This window comes from Xiphophorus couchianus, chromosome 5 (assembly GCF_001444195.1).
Source record: "Xiphophorus couchianus chromosome 5, X_couchianus-1.0, whole genome shotgun sequence".
In the NCBI taxonomy this organism is placed as follows: domain Eukaryota; kingdom Metazoa; phylum Chordata; class Actinopteri; order Cyprinodontiformes; family Poeciliidae; genus Xiphophorus; species Xiphophorus couchianus.
In genome coordinates, this window is record NC_040232.1 from 22,918,731 (window position 1) to 22,941,447 (window position 22,717).

The 22,717-nt window shown below is 41.7% G+C and overlaps 1 protein-coding gene across 1 annotated transcript; it reads left to right on the plus strand.

Moving 5' to 3' along the window:
• Nucleotides 1–127: 127 nt before the first annotated feature.
• Nucleotides 128–22,039, plus strand: LOC114144167 (E3 ubiquitin-protein ligase RNF19A). Its single transcript, XM_028016698.1, has 10 exons — nucleotides 128–349; nucleotides 11,354–12,354; nucleotides 14,325–14,533; nucleotides 15,329–15,473; nucleotides 15,934–16,096; nucleotides 17,054–17,168; nucleotides 17,396–17,557; nucleotides 18,248–18,461; nucleotides 18,549–18,692; nucleotides 19,890–22,039. Exons 1-10 carry the CDS (start codon nucleotides 233–235, stop codon nucleotides 20,638–20,640), a joined length of 3,021 nt encoding a protein of 1,006 aa, XP_027872499.1. The 5' UTR covers nucleotides 128–232; the 3' UTR covers nucleotides 20,641–22,039.
• The last annotated feature ends 678 nt before the right edge of the window (nucleotides 22,040–22,717 follow it).

Consider the following 22,717-nt stretch of genomic DNA (forward strand, 5'->3'; position numbering starts at 1 on the left):
AATTATTGTGTTATTACTATTGGAAATACATTAGTTGAGATTACTTCCAAAAAGCGAATAGTCCAGAGTCCGTTCGCTTCGCGACACAAACTCTCGCGATACTATTTGAATTTCCACAGCTAGAACGAGATCAGCGAACAACAGAGCGATCTCTTGTAGGAGCTGTTGTCGTTCGAAACGGGGCTGCTGGGTGGGACCGAAGAAAGGGGAAAAGAAGTGCCTCTCTCAGCGTATGAGGAATTCACGGCACAGCAGCTGGGCGAGTCATAAGTCAGGTTCACTGATCTTAAAACGCACCACGTCTGGTGTTTCCCACGGTCTCCAGAACAAGTGTCACTGGCAACAGACGGTAGGTTCTCTCAACGCGTTTAGCTAAGCTTGCTAGCCAGCTGCTAACGCTCGCTGTGTAGAAGTTAGTTAGCTTGTTGGGAGTCTGATGGCCGTCACTGAGGCAAGCTGTGACCTATGAAAAATGTCCATTCTCTCGTGTGTTTTTGCCGTGTTCGCCGAAGCCTGCGCGTATTTGTACGTAACATGTAGCTAATGATTTTCATCAGGTGTTGTCAAACAGTGAGCTATATAGCTACCTCAGCAAACATTCTTTGCTGAGAAGTTTCAGCGTAAGAGGGATGCAAATCAAAACAGCAACAGTTGATGCCTCGGTAATTATTAAAACATCGGGTAACCTAACACCGACGACATGGAAGGTCGGTCTAAAGTTTTGATTTAATGATTTTTATTTATTTATTTGGTTACATATTTAAACCCTTCGAACAGCCCTAGAGAAAGTCACGATTTCAGGGGGGTTGCGACGTTACCGCACTACGTATGTAAACAAATGAATTTACGTCAAAAGATTTTTTATGTTATTGCTTTTCCTTCCTACGTTGACTCTTATACAGATCATTTGATCAACTTCTTTTAAAAAAAAAAAAAAAATTTAAATTAAGAGAAGATGTGTTCTGCATAAAACCTTCATACAAAACCAATCCGCTGTTGACGCCATAATAACGGTTTGAATATTAATTATCCCACATCCATCCTTGGAACTTGGGTTTGCGTCTCTCAACCACTGCAAACTGCCGGGAACAGATTTGCACGGCTAAAGGGAAAGTTTTCTAACTTTATGAAATTGACTTCTGCCTCAGTAGTTATGATTTTTATAACATTACTTTGGTATTTGAAAAATGGAAAATACATGAGTTGGACCATTGAAACTTTTTTTTTTTTTAAAGTCAAAATTTTTGATTGGTTGATGAGGTTGAACGTCAATCTTGAATTAAATATGTAGTTAGTTTTTACTTAATTTCCCCTTGTAAATGAATTATTTATTGTCATGATATGGATAAAAATATACAATGAAATAAAATGAAAATGTTCTTTTCCTGAGGAAACTGATCAAGTACATTTGGGTGCAGAGAATCGCTTGTATTTCTTTTTACCTAAGAAGCTGGCATAAACTCTGACCATCATATTGAGTACATCCTGCACTAAATGGTGGACAGTTATCATATTTTCTCTTATTAGTTTAACTAATGTCTCTGGTTAATATGCTGTTATCTTCAAGTTCAGTAGTAAGATATTAAATTGATGTTTGTTTGTTTTTTCCCCTCATCACAAATCTCTCCTGAAATAAACAATTACCTAGTTATTTATGTTGACATGGTAACAGTTGAGCAATAAAAGTTGTCTAAAAAAAGTACAGCATATCATCATCGTTTGGATGTTCGAAGCCGTTTCCTAAGAACACAGTGGTTTTTAACACCATACACCTAAGCTTAAAGTAAAGGTCATTGGCTCGCCATGCCGCAACCTGTGTGCCTGTGTGTGTCAGGACCTGTGTGTGACCTCCCTTTATTGGTTGATGGTAAACACAGCTGCAAGACCAGAAAGTAAAAGGTCACAACACTGTGTTAATTCTGGCACATGAAATATTTTTAATTTGGTTAACTGAAAGTGATCTTATTGCTTAAAGACTCTTGAAGTCATTTTTGATTTGGTGCCACAGATGGACTTTTTAAATCCTTTATTTATACAGAATAAAAGCTCTTGATACTCACTGTCTCATTTATAAGGGAGACCTGTTACATACATCACAAAAAAGAAACAAAAACCAACCATCATCAACAATTTTAAAATTAGACATTTGCTATTTGAGATTTGACTAATGTTTACTTAATAAAGAGTACATATTTTTATCAATTCCTCTGCTATAATACAATAGAAACAGTCTTTATTGTCCCGCAAAGGGGAAATTCAAAAAAAGGGGCTAGGCACACCACTAAATTGTACATCAAGCTTTATTATACCCTGTAATAGCTAATTTGGTTTATTTATATAGCTCCAGTATACAACAAATGCCATTTCAAGGCATTTCAGCTCATTTCTCATGTGGTTAAAGGAGGTTTCAGGCATTGTATCGGTCATCCATCTCTGATTCCATGACATCACCACATGGGGCTTTGCAACGACTCGCAACTAAAGTGACTCTGCAGCTTAATATCTCTCTGCTTCACATAATATGGTCAATAGTATGATGCTAAATAACCTACATGAGGAGGTCATTTAGTCATTTAATTCAGGTGTGTTATACCACCGTCCTTATGACTGGTGTCATGTTTGTGTTTATATTCTACAGTATGAAGAGCTCATTTAAAGAAATGTTTATTCCACGTATTTGCTAATGCCTGCTTCACTCTGCGATTACTTATTTATTTTTTTATTGCCCCACAAGAGGTCTTTTTGTGGGCTCTAGTTTCCCTTTTTCAAAGTAGGCTGACAGGTAAGGGGGGAAGACATGTGATAAATGTCGTCGGGTCTGGGAGTCGAACCTGCGACAGCCGCATCGAGGCCACGTCGTGCTAACCCCTCCGCCACCATGGCACGCCCCACTCTGTGATTTTTATGCTGATCTTTGTCCCGATTTCCACCTCTCAACAATCTTAAGGATCCCCCAATTATCGGGATGACTCTTAATTTGAGTTTAAGAGTATTCCTGCCGTGTGGTGTGATAAGAGTGACCTGGTCCTGGAATGGATGGATGGATGGATGGATGGATGGATGTTACGTGTAGCCAGTCAGAAAGCGAGGTGACAAAGACACGGTTGGGAATCCAACATACAAAGAAGTCAAAACAATCGCCAAGATGCACCCAAAAGTCCCATGTACGTTGTAGACGTCTTTCTATTGTCCTTTTTTCTCTCTCTGTTACATACGGTCCACAAACTATCGCCAAGTTCTTACTCCCAGTCATCCATGTTTGTTTACTCTTAACTCACGCTTGGTCTCAAGGTTTTGAGTTTTACCTTATGACACAGGTGTCAAACTCCAGTCCTGGAGGGCCACTGCCCTGCAACGTTTAAATGTGCCTCTGCTGGACCACATCTGAACAGAATAATTAGGTCATTAAGGCTCTGGAGAACTGATCTACACAAGGAGGAGGTCATTAAGCCATTTCATTCCAGTGTTTTGTACCTGTGGCACATCTAAAAACTGCAGGACGATGGCCCTCGAGGACTGGAGTTTGACACCCTGCCTTATGACATCCAAACGTAGGTGCATGAAATCAGTTTGTGTGTGGCTTCAACACACTGTATGACCAAACCTGCTATTGCTAAGATTTGTTTTTTTATTGTTGTGTGTGTGTATGTGTGTAGGGTTTATCAATTTTTGAAAATTGACCAACAATTTCCTGCCATGTGAGAACCGGGCGATTAGTGGAGAACTTTCAGGTTCTAAATGTTTACTGTCTTCTGAAAAGCTTTTCTCAAGATACTGTCTCATTATTTAAGCATGGGTGGGCGTGTCTGTCTGGTGTCATCCTAATCTGTTTACAGCTTTTTCAAATGGAATATGAATTTATGATTGCACAGCTCGCTGCGTGGCAGAATGTTGTCATTGTGGCCCGGAGTGCTAAGCATGTGCTGAGTTTTTACTTTCCTGCTCTTTAGCCACGCAAGCAATACTGACCACATGTAGGACACCAGTTAGTTAAAGTTTTCACACAACCCATCAGTATTTAAGTGGAGAGGATCCCAATTTTGTGGGCCATTTTGAAGCTGAATTAAAAAAACAAAAAAGGTTTACCGTTATCTCTTGTAACTGGTGTTTACTTTACCTGCTGAAATTTAGACTTTAGACATTTTCCCGATGTCACTGTTTAGCATCACTGCACACTGTCTGAAAAACACGATGTGCTGCATGTCCAGCAGTTTGCTGAAGCCAATGCTGTTGAACAGCAAGGACATGCTAAACAAATGAAACATGATCAATATGAAGAAGGAGTGGATTAAACAGAAACAGCCTGTACTGAGAAGCTTTGAACAATAGATCGAATGACTCAATTTTCTTTAAAAAATCAGAAACGATGTTAATGCTTTTATTTTTGTCGAAAAAAATGGGCTTTTACTGCTTGCCACAAAAGTACAAAATGTAATATCACTGCATGTAATGTGTATGTTTGGAAGGTCTGCAAAGACTGCAAGGAATGTTAACAAATTGTTTAAATGCCACGCTTTAGCATGCAATGTACTTTATTGATCTCCAAGGGCTTATTTTTTTAGAAGCTACCTCATTCAAAGTGTTAAATATTAGTAAATACAAATATGAGCATAAGCAATATGAAATGCATTTTAAAGAATTGTTTGGTTCTTTTCATTAATTCTTTCTGTACTTGTAACATTTGATCACACTTGATAACTGAATTTGGATGGTCTTTACTTCTAAGCTACGTTCTGCCCATAAGTGAATATGAGTTGAATAGTGTTGCATGTTAAATTGGTGTTGCGAGAGTTTGGAACATTTTATTTGAGGTTGTGAATTTGTTTGTAGGTTTTGGGAATGACTGTCAATGTTGGCTTTAATCTAAAACTATTATTTATATCTTAACAGACAACATCATGCTTGGACCACAGAAACATTAAGGATTTATGATAAACAGGTTTTGCGTTTGTAAAATATTTTATTCAGAATCGAGTCCTATTAACTTTCACGTTCAATTTGTCAATTGTTTGGTTTATTTCAAGTATGACCTTAATTATTTTGGTCTGAAAAATCCAAGACTCTTTCAGTGTTCAGATCTGCCTCAGAAAATTCAGACATGCATGTTTAACACTGACTGCAACCCAGTCAGTTCCCCCCTCACACACACACACACACACACACACACACAGATTTTTGTGCTGACTCACCTGTTGACCAACTTTTCCCCTGACTGGAAGTTGGTGGTAAAACTGATGTTGGCCAGACTCAACCCAACCAGTAAGACTCTGATGTTGAGATGGAAATAATGAATTTTATATATTCATCTTTCTTAAGTAGCTGGATAAACAAAACCAAAAGAAGTTGGGTTCACCTTAATTTTCAACCGCATCGCATTTGACGTCAGTTTTACAGCTTCACTTCTTTCTTTTTTTCATTTCACTGTTTATGAAGGCAATATTGACTTGTAAAAGATTAATAATCTAGTAAACACAGAATTCATTTGAAACAGAATTGTACAAGACGGGTAACTCGCTGAAAAACTGTTTGAAGTGCTTCAATGAGCAGAAATTGTAATTTAGACCTCAGATTTTTTTATAATCCCACTAATGGGAAAATAGGTTGCACCTTAGAGTCCTGCATAGACATATTGTCAATTGTTAAAGTGATGCAGCTATATAGTGTGTTTTGCAGTGACTTTAAAACATTGTCACACTTGATTACAGTTGTTGCGATGGATTTTAAGTGGAACGGTCGCAGCAGCCCGGTTTGGTCCTGTTCTGAGTGTGAGCTCAGCGCGTCGAGGCGTTTTATGTTCCTGTTTTCTTCCAAACATGTGCCAACTGATTGCAATTGAGCAGCTAATGCGACTGCTTCACAGCGTCTTCCTGGAGGCTGAGCTCTCTCAGCTGAGCAGAAATACCAGGATGCTAACCTCATCGCTGCCCACGCCACCTTTAAGAGGAGGGATGGAGAGAGGAGGGGAAGTCTGACTGCGGAGAGGAGGGGCGGCAGCTGGGGACTATACTGGCTTTGTTGCCGTTGGAAACTTTTCTTTCCCTTGTCGGCCTGCTTCGCCTGCCTTTGTACGTTAACAATGCCTGCACTGTTTTTTTGTTTGTTTTTTGCTGCCGTTGTCGTTATTTGTACCGTTTGATCCTTTGTTTAGTGCAGGGGGTCAGATTCTCAGCACGATGGTCAGGCAAGCTTTTACATTTAATTTTACGTAAAAAATTTTTTTTAGTATTTTTTAAATTTCTTTTTTTTTTTTTTTTACCTTCTGCAAGTGTTTCAGCCATTTTATTTAATGTTTTAGGTGCAATTTAATGCACCCTATTACTCCAGGCAGTCAGTGTTTCAGTTTCTGAGTGTAACGTTGAAACCCACATCAGTCGGCAGCGCTGCAGCTCTCTTGCCAGAACGTTGCTCTGTGTCCGATCGCGGAGCGTTTGGAAGCCTCGCCTGTGGAGCCTCTGTTCCCAGCTTTGCAGAAGCTCAGGAATGTGCAGAAAGGCAACATTACACAGGAGACCCCGGGACTGGAATACAGCCGGAGTGACTCTCACCGCGAGAGTTCACTGGCTCAGCCGTTTCTGGACGCTCTGTGTTCCAAGACCTTAATTAGCAGTTGTGTTTTGACTGCCTGATTTGACAGTACTTGATTCTTCTTGTCAAAGTTAGTTCATACTCGTGGTTTTTCAGTGTTGTTGCAGGACGGGGATACAAGTGACCTGTATGAATGTCAGTCAGCAGAGGTGAATGTTGCCGTTAAACACTTGGTCCAGTAATTTAATTGAATACTGCCGACTTGAACGTTATCGCCTGACCTGTTGATTCCGATTGTGGCTGATTCCTATTTTAAATTTTTTTTTGTCTGAAAAGTTGCAAAATATAATAACAAAGTTGCTAAGTTGGCAACAATGGGGTGATGACTGTTAATGAGTTTTAGACTTTTGCAGAGATTGGTGGGATCGGTTTCATATGAAAGTATCGGGCAATCATGGATTTCCCAAAATTAAGGATATCCTGACTGATTCATCGGTGCACCCGTTTTTTTTCTTTTTCTTTTTGTTTTCATAAATAGAGTGAAGGCTTCACAATTACAAACTAAGGCTTAAAGAATCCAGTCGGTGTATAACATGCCAGGCAACGTGTGAGAAGTCCCCATATTGTAGTTTCAATGTAAATTCTCCAAACAGTGAATCAAACATTTTTGCCTTTTTACTATATCTAAACATTTCTATGTGACTTTTTATTTAAAAATGTAACAAATGTATATTATCTATTAATAAAATAAAATGCAACAGTTAGGTGATGCTAAATGAAATCTTAAATCAGTTAAAGCTCCATCTACAGTATTTATCATTTAGATTTAGAGCAAAGTACTAGCATTAATACCTGCTACAAAGAGTAGCATGAGCAACACAAGCTGGATTCATCTGCATTTCACACCCACTGCTTGTGTTTTGCAAACATAATTTCAAAGAAGTGTTGCCCTAATAGGAGGTGATGTGTGGGACTTCTTCTAGTTTCATCACATTTCTTCTGTTTTTGTGGCCGGAATTAGTTTCTAACAGCCAGCTTTGTGTTTTCTTATTGGCAAGAGAGAAGTATTGTATTGTTACGCCAGCCTAGCTAACTAGTAGTGTGCATTCGGAGGGGCTGTGTCATAAACAGGTATATTTTATTGCATAACTTGATGCTTTCCTCAGACCTTTAAGTTGCTGCATCATCAGTTTTCATCACTAAGATATCTGATTTGCACAAATAATAATTTCTTGTTGACTCAAACCTATCATCCTTACAGCTGCTATGGGATGCTTTGGGGAATAGTTGGTATTGTCATACCATTCTCCTGTATAACTTTCTGTCAGTGCTGAGTTTTAATATTATTGCTTACTACTATGAAATTGTTACTTATTATTAAGGTAAAAGGCCTACAGCAGGGATGGGACTCCTATTTGAAACTCTGCTGTAATTGAGAGAAGGAAGATGGGAGAAGAGAGATTATGGATAAAAGCACTTGTTTCTGAGAGTGTGTAGTGGTGCTAGAGTGTGAAGTTTGCTTGCAGCAGCAGAGTTGCTGTGCTGAGGTCTGCTTTTGATCTTTTCGTATAGCGCAGACTGACAGGTTTACTGCGTTTTCAGCAAAACATTCTATAGTGTGCATAGGTTCAGTAAGACAGGGAGCAATGTTCAGTGGGCTTCTAGCTTGGGACTGTGGTTCTGCACCCCTCTGTTTAAGGGTCTTCAAGTAGTGTTTCAGTACGTTCCGGATAGTTGGGCGGAACAAGAACTGGACTTCAGCAGCAATACTACTCTAGAATAATGGAAATTCTTCCTCTCTCATGGCCACTCCCAGTCCTAGAAACACAAAGCATAACACAGATGTGAAAACAGGGGACTGAAGAAGTAGTTGGTCAGTTCTCCTCAAGATCTGTTTTGCTTTTTACGTATGGTGTGAACCTTTCATTTAGAATTTCTTACATATTGTCTGGATTTGTCAGAGGTCGAGATGTTGGATGTAGATCTGAGCCTTATGGACCAAAAAATATCAATACTTTTTTATTATTATTTTATTTTTTACATTTTTGTAATCATCACTATATACTTTCAAATGAATGAACCAGTTTCTAAGAAGGGATTTGTTTCAATAGATTTTTTTAATGTGGGCACAAAATAAGTATTTGATATCACAGAAAAAAAAACTTAATTTCCAATTCCAAAAGTCAGACGTTTCCCGTAGTTCTTGACCAGCTTTGCACACACTTCAACTGGAATCACAGCCCACTTGTCCATAACAGAACCTCTCCAGATCCTTCAGCTTTTGGGGCTGTCGCTAGGCAACACAGAGTTTCAGCTCCCTCTAAAGAGTTTCAGGTTCAGGTCTGGAGACTGGCTAGGGCAGTGCATGACATTGAAAGGCTTCTTGTAGAGCCGCTCCTTAGTTACCCTGGCTGTGTGTTTTGGTTCGTTGTCCTGCTGGAAGACCCAGTCACAACCCAGTCAATGCTCTTACAGAGGGAAACTCTCTCATGGATGCATATTCTCATCTATCCACCTCTCAATGCGATTCGGTCGTCCTGTCCCCTTGTGAGAAAAGCATTCCCAAAGAATGATGATTTCACCACGGTGGGTTGGAATGGTGTGTTCTTCTTCCTCCAAACACGATGACTGGAGTTTCAACCAAAACTTTCTATTTTCGGTCTCCTCTGACCTCCTGATCTTGCCCCAGGCCTCCCCTGGATCATCCGGATAGTCATTGGCAAACTTCAGGCTTGGATATGGGCTGGCTTGAGCGCTGCAGGATTTTAATTCATGGCGGCTTTGTACGTTACTATGGTAACCTTCAAGACTATGGTGCCAGTTCTTTTCTGGTCATCGACCAGGTCCTCCTGTGTAGTTCTGGGCTGACTCTTAAGTCCCTCCCCATTTTTGGGGCAGGGCACCGATCATCCCACTAACGCAGGCAGTGCTAGTGCTAGTGGCGCAAGAATAATGAGTAAACTGAATACTAATTTTTATAAGCATAGAGGAAATAAAAATCTCACAGAAGCCACAAGGTGTTCGACAGACTTGGCTAAAATATAATATTTAATTACATTCTTTGCAGATAAGAGTTGTACGTTGAATGCACTGCTTCTATTTACTCCTTTCCTGTTACCAGTTAATACAGACCAAATTTTAACTGCAGCGTCTGTTAAAAATACAAACTTTTACACATATAAAAGTAATTTCTTACCTTAGAAGTGGTATTGATTTTCTGCACATAAAAATGTATTTGATGGTGTGCTTCCTTTTTATTATGGAATGTTACCTCCTGTATTAAACAGCAGTTTGAACCGTATAATAATCCCAATCTTCAGAATTGAGTTAAATCTACTCTTTTGCTTCTGCTGCTGTTCACTGTTGGTTGTAATGTTTAAAATTCTCAAGTGGCTAGATGACACGCTCATCAGATTAGCTCAGGAGGAGCCCGACTCGACACAGAGACTCACGCTGAACACATTAAGATAAGACAAGTAATTGCTGTCACACAGGAAATTGAGAAATTGTCTGGTTGAGCCTCCAGATACTGAGCCTCGTTTCTCAGAACATCTTCAACAGTTCTGACTAAAACTCAACGCGGCTTCATAGGAAAAGCTCCAGCTCTACCAGAGGTGGGATGTTTGCGTTGCCCAATGTTTCCAGTGTTCCAAAACCAGTTTTGAACGAATCATTTACCAGTGCTCTATTGAGCTTTTGGACTGCAGTTTATCCTTGTAGTCATTCAGCTGCCATTATGGACTGGAGGACAGGATGTGTTGCTATTATTGAGTGTTTTTGATGTTTGTACTTTTTTTTTAACAAACAGGTTATTAGGTTCAGGTTAAGTACTTTTTTCTCTCTCGCAGATTAAGTTTAGTTGGCTTGTCGCAGTAAAATTGCAACTGACAAATGGTCCGGTGTGGTGCAGCTCACTTCCTCCCGCCTGCCTTTATCAGCTGACGGCCAAGGCCTCGTCACTGTTGATCTTAGTGGCAGATCAGAGCGCTGTCTCTTTCCCTCACTTCTGTCCAAGGTTGTCTACCTCTTGTTTTTTCTTTTGCTTCTGCAGTTATGTTCTGATTAGCTGAGCAAACGTGCACTTTGTCAAGTTATAGTGTTGGTCTAGCAAAAAAAAACTCTGCTTAGGAATGAATGAAACCCTCGCTGAAAAGCTCTTCGTCAAGGCAGACTTAATCATCATGAAGTATTAGACTGAGGCGGGAAGGTTGACTGAAAGATAAGATTAAAATGTTCCCAGGAGAATACAAAGGATGATGGTTTCAATAATTGAAAACACTGAAAGTTAAAGGCAATTCTGTGATAGAATGCGTTTACTGTAACTCAATGAAAATGTGTTCGACTGTTTTTCACTTGTTAGATCAGCTAAGAATTATTTTAAGAATATTTTTTGTCTATGAGAAAACAATTGGATATTCAGTATGTCAAAGTTCAGGTTTTATGCTACATATTTCAGTAGGTGATCAGCTCAATCAGAAACAAAAGATGCATTGTGTAATCTGCACATTTCCACATACACAAACAGCTGTTCAATTGCCAATTGGTAACATTTGTCCTTCATTTTGGCGCCCCCTTTATTGTGGCACCCTTAAGTGTAGCACCTCGGGACATGCACTGCAAACTGCAAGACTGTAAATATTATAGCGTTCAGGATTTGTTTAGACTTAACACACCATTAAAAAACCAATAAAGAAAGAAAGCTATAGTTCATAGCTTTTTTTTGAGTATTGAGGATACTCAATAAATTATATTTGTTCTCATCCTCTCTCCACTTCCTCCTGTCCTTGTCTTTTTTGTCTCTCACACCCGTTCTCCCTTTTGTCTGCAGGTCCTGTTGCATCTTTTTCTCCCTCGTGACCCCCACCCCTTCGCCAAAATCCGGCTGCTAGATGTGACGTCGAGGTTGATCAGGAGAAGCCACCATGTCCTAAACGTCGACGGGCCCTCTGGAGCCCTGCCCCCCCACCCCATCCCTCCCTCACCCAGCCCCTCTCCCATCCACCACCTTACCCCGTCCCCCAGTCCCAGCCCCCCCCCGCTCCCCGACCTCTCCACCCACGTGCGAGACAGGCTGCCCAGTGCTGGCTCCCCACCGGCGCGCCTCTCTCCTCCTCCTGGGGAGATGAGCGCACAGAAGCAGCAGCAGCTGGGCGCTGGAAACGTCGGGGTCATGGATTCTGACCGCGACCTGCAGTCTGCCACTTCTTCCATCTCCCTGCCGTCAGTGAAGAAGGCCCCGAAGAAGAGGCGGCTCTCTCTGGCTTCTCTCTTCCGAAGACGAGGACGGGACACTAAACCAGGCCGCCAGCGGTCCAGGGACCTCCAGCACCCCGGGTCGGGGGGCGTTGGGGGAGTGGACGGCATCGCCACCATCGAGAGCATCCACTCTGAAATGTGCAATGACAAGAACTCGGCCTTTTTCTCCGTGGCGGGGACGGGAGCCGCCTTCACCGCTGCCGCCTCGTTGTCCTCCGCCTCAGGGCCTTCTTATGCTGCTACCAGCTCCTCAGCTAAGGCGGGGGAAGCAGCAGGGGCGGAGCTACTGGAGTGCCCACTGTGCCTTCTACGCCTCTCCAGGGAGAGCTTCCCCGACATCATGACGTGCCACCACCGCTCCTGCAGCGACTGCCTGCGCCAGTACCTGCGCATCGAGATCTCAGAGTCGCGCATCAACATCAGCTGCCCCGAGTGCGCCGAGCGCTTCAACCCGCACGACATCCGCATAATTCTGGGGGACCGAGTGCTGATGGAGAAATATGAGGAGTTCATGCTGAGGAGGTGGCTGGTCGCAGATCCGGACTGCCGCTGGTGTCCCGCGCCAGACTGTGGGTAAGCAGCGGGAGCAGACGCACTTAATACAAAACACTTTGTATTAAAATCCATTCTGAGTGAACCCGTGTTGGTTCTTTACATGTAAACAACCAAACCACATCACACTGCGAGCTTAGCAACAGGATGTTACTACGTTAATATTTCTGATAACTGACTGTTCACTAAACATTTTGAGCGTGTTGTTAGCTCCAGACAGCAAATGTAAAAATCTTCAGTGTCTGTAAAATGAACAAATCCTGTTTTTGAAGTCATTTTTTGCTCTACCATATTTAGAGCAAGTAAGAATTTTAAGTTTCTCTCAACCATTAGTGTTTATTCATGTTATGTGTGTAAACCGATGTGTAGCTATTTATTTGAACTGGGATCTTTGAGCCAATCCTGTTGCTATGGCGTCTAAACTTTCTGCACCGTGGGCCAAAATGGCCACGTTGAGATTAGTCAGGGGCCAAATTTTCTCGCAAATAAAACCTGGAACTGTTATTGGGAATGACTAAAACAGGATCAGTTTTGGGCCATAACAGCAATATTTATATCAGAGATCAACCCAAATTTTTATATTGGAGCATTCCTGCTTTTACTGAAAAAATTGGCAAGTGTAAAATCACTGCTGCTCTGAGAAAGTTAGATATTTGTTTGAATAAAACAGTCATACATTTCTTTTCTTTTTTGTCTATTCCCAGCATCAGCCAGAGGTTTCTTGGAAAATACTTGATGTATTTACCCAAATTTGATGAATGTGCTCCTAAGTCAGTATTTTACTTTTATTAGATGTTTTACTCCAAAACAGAAGATTTTTAGGTGCTAACATTTCCAATTTAAGAAAAATCAGTCACTAAAAGTCTGTCATGTTTAAAATCTAACTATTCAGCATCAGTCTATATCAGCTCCATTTGCTATAAATTTGTACCACAGGAAAGTGTTCAGATGGGTGTAAATGTCCCCGGGGCCACAGTTTGGACCCCACTGGTGTCCGGTGTCTGTCTGGGCTCACATGGAAGCCCTCTCTGTCTGCTCTCTAGACGGGATCTCAGTGTAAATTGATCCAGAGTGGAGGAAGTCTCCCAGGTACTCGGTAGCTCTGTGATTAAACATTAGCCCTGAGGTCAGGCCCAACTGCAACACAAACCTCCAGAACGTCATTTAACCCCTGAAATGTGACTCTCTAGTGTTTAGCATCACTTTATGGGATCGGATTGAGGTCGATGATTAGCAGCGTCCCTGAATGAACCGTCTGCCTTACTACTGACACCCCACAGTCCTTGCTGTTTTAAATTTGACCTTTAAAAACTATTTCAAATATTCAGTGTGCATTCATACATGAACAGTATAAATTCATTACACCTAGCTTTATTTTTTTTTCTCCATGATGCAAACATTTATTAATTTTTTTCTCAACAGTCCTGATGGATTAGAGAAAACTTCTGTATCGATCGTATTGATCTGTAGAGTTTGCAGGTCAGAGTTGGGGATATAGACCTGAAGATTTATCACGATATTTTAGAGTAGTATTGTGATTACAATAAAAGTGACGATACTATTTATTACTACTTTTTCAGGTAAATGGCAAAGCAATCATAGCTCCACAAACACAAATACAACTCTTGAAAATACTTGCAGCCCATTTCTTGTGGACATCAGTCATATAAAGAAGTATTGATATTTGTTGATGCACTCACTGAAAAAACGGTGGAAAAATAGTCAAGTTTAATAGATTTTAAACATTAATTGAAATTTATTGTGACAATAAATCAAAATTCTTATCACTTATCGTGATACATTTCTTATAAATGATACGATATAATAAATACCCAGCACTATTTGCAGCTGTTCACAAAAAAATAACTCTTTTTGCATTTTTATTTTATTGTGCCAGCAATTATGTTTAATGTATAGCAAACAGGGATCCATAATACTCCCCCATCACATATTGAAGCGATTTATTTATTCATTTTGTTGCTGCTTCCCAGATATGCAGTAATAGCCTTCGGCTGTGCCAGCTGTCCGAAGATCACGTGCGGCAGGGAGGGCTGCGGCACGGAGTTCTGCTACCACTGCAAGCAGCGGTGGCACCCCAACCAGACGTGCGACGCGGCGCGCCAGCAGAGAGCCCAGAGTCTCCGCTTGAGGACCGTGCGCTCGTCCTCCCTCAGCTACAGTCAGGAGAGCGGCGCCGCAGGTGGGCTGCTCCAGGAAGCTCACGACCACGTCCAGGAACTTAGAGAATTATTAAAAAGTTCATTTATTTCACTTGGCAAAACGCATTATATGGATTAAACACACATAAGCTAATGTTTTTAAGCCCTTAATGAACTTGATTATGATTTTCTGCCTACAGTAATGAAAAAAACACCATAGAAGAATAGAATGTTACATGAAGCTTATTACAATAACTTTTGACTTTGATTTTAATGAGCTAAAATCTATTTTTTATGATTTAAAAAAAAATCTTTTTGAATTAAATATTTTTACACCAATAGTATTTTAATGCTCCTTTTATAATTTAATCATTTTATTTATGTATTGCTTATTTTTAAAAGCTCGTTTTAAGCTGATGACCCTGCCTCACCAAAGTCCATATTCTAATTCTATTGAATATGACCTTGACTGCATTACATCTGCTGCTTTTTGCGCCTCTTTTGCCATTTTTGTACCTATTCTGCCATAATGAAAGTTATTAGAGTAATGTGAAATGAATCAAAGCAAGGCTAAAGCTAAAAATAAAAAAATAATTTAAAAAAGTGAATGTTTTTTTTTTTTTACATGTATATATTTTTTTTTTACTTTTTATTGGACTGTTTCAGTTTATGGTTTATCAGACTTTGCAGCAGTTGAGTATAAATTTGGAGCTCGGCAGAGACCAGCTGTCCAGTGCTGCTAAAATGAAATGCTTGTCAGGTCTATTTATTTCCATTTCCAGCGCCGCGTCTGATGTGTTTTCCTTTCCTGTCCGTCATGTTCTGTTTTGTTGCAGCCGACGACATTAAGCCATGTCCTTGCTGCGCCGCTTACATCGTCAAAATGAATGACGGGAGCTGTAACCACATGACCTGTGCTGTCTGTGGCTGTGAGTTCTGCTGGCTCTGCATGAAGGAGATTTCAGACTTGCACTACTTGAGGTAAGAGTCGCACGCCAAGTCCAGAACAGTCAGTTTAAACGGTAAGGAGAGGGTTTTTTTTTTAATCGGCTTAAATGCTGGGTTGAGAATGAAAATGTGATTTCACGGTAGGAAAAACCAATAATTAACCTCGATTTGTCTTCATTTTGGGAAATCGGCGATCGCCCAATACTGACATGAGAAACCAATGTTAACTTCCTCCACAAACATCTGAAAACCAGCCTCTGTCCCTTTTTGAGAAAGGGACAGAGGCAACAGTCGACTCACTGTGGTCAACTTGACAACTTTTCAGACAAAAAACAGAAAACTGCAACTGACACACCCCTAATTACTATTAAAATTCATCTTCTGTTGCATTGATTCACGTCTTGTATGTCTTTACCTTTTGTCTCTGTATTGATGGGTCATATAATGTTTTCATCAGTTTGGTGAAAGTTGACCGTTGTGCTGCTGGTTTCAGTCCGTCAGGCTGTACGTTCTGGGGGAAGAAGCCTTGGAGCAGGAAGAAGAAGATCCTTTGGCAGCTGGGAACACTAGTGGGCGCTCCTGTGGGAATCGCACTGATTGCTGGGATAGCCATCCCCGCCATGATCATTGGCATACCTGTATACGTGGGCAGGAAGGTGAGGCAGAGCAACACCGAGGGAAAGTCCTTCCTTTTTTCCTGCTTTACTCATGGACAATTTGCAGATGAATTTGTGTGCTTGGTTCTATCCAGATATTTTCCACTTAACTGGTCTGACTATAGTGAGCTTTCTTTTCTGCTGCAAACTGCTAATTTAGTCTAAAAACATTCTTGCGTGAGGAGTTATAATTTCTCTTTCCAATAATGTGGCATTACTAAGACTCTCCAGAATCCCCCGGCGAAGCCTGCCAATAGAAGAAACCAGAGCCAAGAGACATTTTCCAAAGTAAATAAAACAATGTCTAGACTCTAAGGCGGCAAACAGGGATTATTTTAGTAATCGATTATTCTAACAATTAATTCTTAAGTTTTGTAGCCTCTCAAACCTCTTCTATTCAATAGTAGTAGTAGTTCAAACGCATTAAAATTTAGCAAATAAACAAATTCAGTTCCATAAAAACATTGTATTGTCTAAAATGCAATAATAGCATTCTTATAGTGGAAGCTTTTTTCACAAAAAAAAAAGAAAAATCTTAACATCAGCATGTGAAAAGCTCAGCCCTTGAGTTTTGAGTAGAACACATTTACAAACAAATAAGTTTTTTTTCATCTTCAATACAAAATGTTTATATTTTTTGTACAGTTTTGGCCTCATTATGACTCAATATTCTTGGAGCAAATGTCCCCTTTGTTTTTGAGTCTGCATACTTCAGTTAGCGATTAATCGATTCTGAATTAGTTGACCATCGTTTCAATAAATGGATTCATACTTCAATTGTTTCAGCTCTACTAGACTTGGTGACGTCTGTCAGGGTTTCTCTACACAGCTCTGACCAACCTTTAAGAAAGTCGCTCTGTAGTCGCGTCCTGCAGTTCAACTGGCGTCCAGTCAGAATGGAAACTGCCTGGCAGTTCCAGGGTTAACTCTCCCTTATGTCTGGACTGTTCCCTCCAGATCCATAACCGCTATGAAGGCAAGGATATTTCCAACCATGAGAGGAACCTGGTGATCGCTGGTGGAGTGACGCTATCTGCCATCGTGTCTCCTGTGGTGGCTGCAGTCACCGTCGGTCAGTCTCTTCCTCTTTCTTCCTCATCTACATCTTCACATCCTTATTGACTTCTTGGCTTGTGACTAAATATTGCCCTCAGCTAATGTTTGTTGTTTTGAGCTGGAATCTCTCATGAAAATTCCATTTTCTGAGCGAGATTCGGTCTCTCTGCTGCTGCACTGTTGTTTGCGTCATCAAGACAGCCGGTCTCTCACACGCTGGTCTCTCTCTGCCCCCTCCGTCAGGCATCGGCGTCCCCATCATGCTGGCCTACGTCTACGGCGTGGTGCCCATCTCTCTGTGCCGCAGTGGAGGCTGCGGCGTGTCAGCCGGGAACGGAAAGGGAGTTCGGATCGAGTTCGACGACGAAAACGACATGAACACTGGCAGCGGAACGACCGCCACCGGTAACCTTCACTGTTGCTTCCCGAGCTGAACAACACGCTCTCAGGATGGGACTGAAATGTTTGATTGGGTCAACTGCAGGGTCAATCAAGACTATGTGTTACAAAACAAGCAACAATTTCATTCCAAAATCTGGTTTTGCTGCTAATTATTGAATAAATAAGCATATGAGCATATTTGTTGCCCATTGCTGCGAATGTCACTTGTGCGTCAGGCTTTATGGGCTTACCAGAAACGTGCAAATACAAACGTTCCAGCCGCAATTAATCACATGTAAAAAAAACAAAACAAAATTTGATTAATTGCATAAAAAATTTTAACACCTTAAAAACTTATTTTGATATTTATTTTGAATAAATTAATTAAAAAATGAAACAATAACTGAATCTACACAAAGCTTTGTTTTGCAACATAAAAGTTAGTAGTTTTAGCTGCACGTTTATGCAATTTAACTCTCAGCCCTTTATACTGTTCTTCAATGAAACCCTTTTATCAAAATACATGACAGTATATATGACATCAATAGTTTAAATAATACACATGTACTGTAGACGAGTCATTAAACATATACTGCATCCGCTCTTGCATAGAAAACGTAATGTTATGCCATATGCAATTAATCAAAATCAAAAGTACTAATTATTATTATTATTATTATACGTTGAATTATTCCTGCATCATCTCCTCCATAGATACGACATCGGTAGCCGACACCAGAAACAATCCCAGTATCAGTGAAGGCAGCGTCGGGGAGTTGACAGGCAGCCTGAGCGCCAGCGGCAGCCACATGGACCGCCTCGGCGCCGCCAGGGACAACCTGAGCGAGACGGCCTCCACCATGGCGCTGGCCGGAGCCAGCATCACCGGCAGCCTGTCCGGCAGCGCCATGGTCAACTACCTGCACAGGTGCTGCCCGCCGAAAGCGCGCCAGCGAAAGCGCTTCGTCTCGTTGTTCTGGTTTCCCGCTTCACCTAAAATGTGTCGCCGTCTCAGGATGGAGGTCCAGGCCGACGTGCAGAAGGAGCGCTGCAGCCTGAGCGGGGAGTCCGCCACCGTCAGCCTGGGCACCATCAGCGACAACGCCAGCACCAAAGCAATGGCCGGCTCCATTCTCAACGCCTACATGCCTCTGGACAGGTGAGCGAGCTTTTACCTCCCGTCTCTACAAAAGGATCTCAAACACATTTCCTGGGCAGTTTTACACGCTGCTAGTTTTCTGGTCAAAATCCTACAATTTAATAGGTGAATGTGTTTTCTTTAAGGATGAAAACACCATAGGATCATAACTGAACACACACACACACACACACACACACACACACTAACTGTGCTGTTATCCTCTTCATCAGGGTTCCTACTGCTGTTTAAGATTCTTGAAAATGCTTCAGTTCCAATGAGGTGTTTGAATTCTGTGTAAACTGACTGATGTTCAAACTGATGAGTTTGGTAGTAAAGTTCAGTCTTATGCCTGATTAAAGCCTAAATTTGGGAAACATTAATTTTAGAGTTGAAGGTAGATATTTTCATATACCTAATAATTTGGCATTTTTTCTCACTGTCTGACGTTAAATCAGATAAAACATTTCTTGTTTTAACTTCTTGTTTTAACATTTCTATTTGATAAATACCAGAAAACATGGCGAGAACTTTAAAAAAATATATTTTTCACACCTAATGGCTCAGTTACTTATTGATCTTTGTAATTGAAATAAGGATTGTCTTGATTTTTTTTATATGTTAAATGTTATTGAAATTGTGAGATTTCTTTGTTAAATTGGTGTTTATTTTCTCGGATCAGTCAGGTGTGTGGGGGTGCGCGTGTGTGTGTGTGTGTGGGGGGGTGTGTGTGTGAGAGAGGGATATTTCAAACACAATATTCCAACCTGTGTGAAGTTGCCCCCCCCACCTCCTTTAAATCAAAGGAAATTGATATAAATTAATTGTGCCATGTTTGAGCTGGTTTGTGCAGATACAATATATATAATTGTGTCATTTCTGAAAGTTTTTATTAATATCTTTAAAATGATAGCAGCACAAACAAAAATATTTGCTGCAGAAACCTGGCACATGTTTGACACTTTGTTTAATTTGAAGAAGGGCAACATTTTGTAATATTTTAGTTTAGAATGTAGAATACTATCACGAGACATCAATAAATGATATTTTGTAGTTATTTTGAGATTTGAAACGATCTTTTTCAAAATTAAGTTCTATTGGCTTTATCTCCTAAGTGTGTTGCAGTAAAGGTTGGTAAGCTTACTCTGAAAATGCTTGAATTTTGCTGTGAGAAAAGCGTCGAACCCTGATTTATGTTTTTCCCCCTCGTCCCTCCAGAGAGGGAAACAGTATGGAGGTCCAGGTGGACATTGAGTCCAAACCCGTCAAGCGACGGCACCACAGCGGCGGCAGCAGCGCCGACGACGGCGGCAGTGGCTGCAGCAACGCCGCTGGCCGCTGCGGCTGGAGCAACCCCACGGCCGGGTGCAGCTCCTCCGAAGGCAGAGGGACGGCCGCCAAGTGGGCCAAAGAGGCGTCGGCCTCCTCCTTCAGCGCCGGCGGAAAAAAGAGCAAAGGCAAGCTGCGTAAGAAGGGCAGTGGCGGCGGCACCAAGATCAACGAAACGCGGGAGGACATGGACGCTCAGCTGCTGGAGCAGCGCAGCACCCACTCCTCGGAGTTCGACTCGCCGTCGCTGAGCGGCAGTCTGCCCTCGGTGGCCGACTCCCACTGCAGCCACATGTCCGAGTTCAGCTGCTCCGACCTGGAGAGCATGAAGACGTCGTGCAGCCACGGCTCCGCCGGCGGCGACTACCACCTGCGCTTGGCCACCGTCAGCCCCCTCCCCGAGGTGGAGAACGACCGGCTGGAGACGTGTCCTTCTCACTGCTCGCCCCAGTCCCCCACCTCCACCTGCACCACCTCCTCCCTGGGAAACGGCACGGACTTGTCGGCGCTCTGCTTCGTCACGGACGAGAACATCAACATCATGTGTGCCGGCGAGCTGGACTGCAACAGCGGAGAGCTCCTGAAGGAGCACAACAACAACCACCACCCGCCGCAGGAAGCGGCCCCCCCCGACCAGTAGGCCAGGAACACCTGCTTACACACTGATATTTAATAAACTCCATACCTGAAGTGCTGCACTCACTTTATAGACCTCCTCCTTTTCTTCTTTAAGCTAACAGCAGCTGCTCTACAGTTTTGGTTATTCCCTAGTTAAGAGATGTGTCTTGTTAGGATGGAGGTTTTCCATGGGAAGCAGCTTTTGAGTAAAATTGTTACTAGCAGCCACCTGAAAGTGTTAAAGTTCCTCCTGAGGCCGTTTCTCTGTTTCGGACCTTTCCTTATTTGTCACGTTTCACATAAAGCTGTTCGCTGATTGGCTGTTGCATTGATCTGTAGGTCAAAATAAAGTTTTTCATTTCATCATACAACATTAAATAGATCTGATTTCCTGAGACAAACTGAGCGAGGGACCAGGCAATATGACTTCTTAGTTTGTTTTCTTCCCCCGTAAATGTAAAAGTAACTGTTTTGAAGATATATATATATATATATATATATATATATATATATATATATATATGTGTATGTATCTCCACACTGAACTGTTCCAGCTCTGAAAATCGACCTTCACAATGCTAAGATCTACTGAGGGAGATGGCGATCCACTGCTCTTTGTTCTGTAGCTCGAATCTCTCAAGTGTCTTTTAGTGCCAAGATGACTTTGAAAACTTGGGCAGAATTTAGCTGTGGGAAAGGTTGGAACCGATTTGATTAATTTAAAAAAAAGGTCTCTGGAAGGCCGAAGCTGTAGATTTTGCTTAACCCTCCCGTAGTTTAAATCGGCGCTCAGGTAGAGTGTGGCAGATGTCACTGTCGGGTCAACTGGGAAGCCATGGGGGCAGCCGGTAAATGTACATTGAAGGATGAAATAAAATTCTGGTGCGCACGAGAACGTTTGTTTTTTTCCTTCAAAGTCCATTTACAGGCCCAGTACTTCCCAAAACTACAAATAACTTGGTTAAAGTCCACGTAAGGTCAGTGCGACCCTGCCTGGACAGTGAACAGCGGTTTCCACTCGCCCCGTCTTAGGACTGCGCGAGGGTTAGAGTTAGAATTGTAACATTACTCAGCGGGTCGGTCAGCTGACTGAAATTGTACAAAGAAGTGAATTGTTTACTGTTGGAGCTGATTTCTGCTGGACGATGCTTCGGCCTCTCTGAGAGCTTTGATATCTTAACTCGTGGTGCCTTCAGGAAGCTGCTCGTGTTCCTCTCCGTCGTCTTCTAGAGTCCAAACAGGAGCGAGGAGAACATCGTACTGACAGCGGAGTGTGTGTGTTTGCTAGAGGCGCGCTCGTTCACACTGCGGCGGAGTTTTAACTGAAGACTTTTCAACAGCCTACCAAAGACAGCACTCAGGCTCTTATTAGTTCTTTGACTCTTCAGCTGCCGACAGTAACACGCGACCTTTTTTTTTTTTCTTTTTTTTTTTTTAAACACCGTGGGGATGAATGAAGACATGACCCAGGGTCTTTCCCCCCCACACACACATACACATTACTGTTTTTTACATGTTCCACTAATACTACACAAATAAGTAAAGCTCCAGGCACCTGCACTGTTTCCTGTTCTGCTGACGCAGAGGTTGATGGGAATGTGAGTTTGTCTTGTGAATCGGGTTCGTGTTGCCAAAACGGTGCTGCTGAGCAGACTTGAAGTCAGTTTTTGTTTTTTTTTCTTTCTCCCAAACTGTTCTGTGGTCTGCACTGAGGCCGCTGAGCTGGCTCTGGTGAACCTCTACTAGCAGTGTGGTTTTGACCCAGGTCTGTTCTGGTTTGGTTCCGTGGATAAAAGCCTCACGGCTTTATCTCCATTCATCACAGCTAAGATTTTTCTGCTCATTCTTCCTCTTTTTCTTGGTTTTAACCAAAAGTAATCTAATGTTTTGGCTGTAATTTGCACACCAGTGCCAGATAAAATTGGTCGTTTGTGCAGAACGGGATAAGGTGTTTGTATATTTGTTTGGTAATTTGCTTTACTATATGCGCGTAAATGCATATCTGCAAAAAATAAAAAAAAATAAAAAAATGTATATCAAATATGTGTGTGTGTTTTTATGTGAAGCAAAATAACAAATATGCCAAACATGGCGCGAAA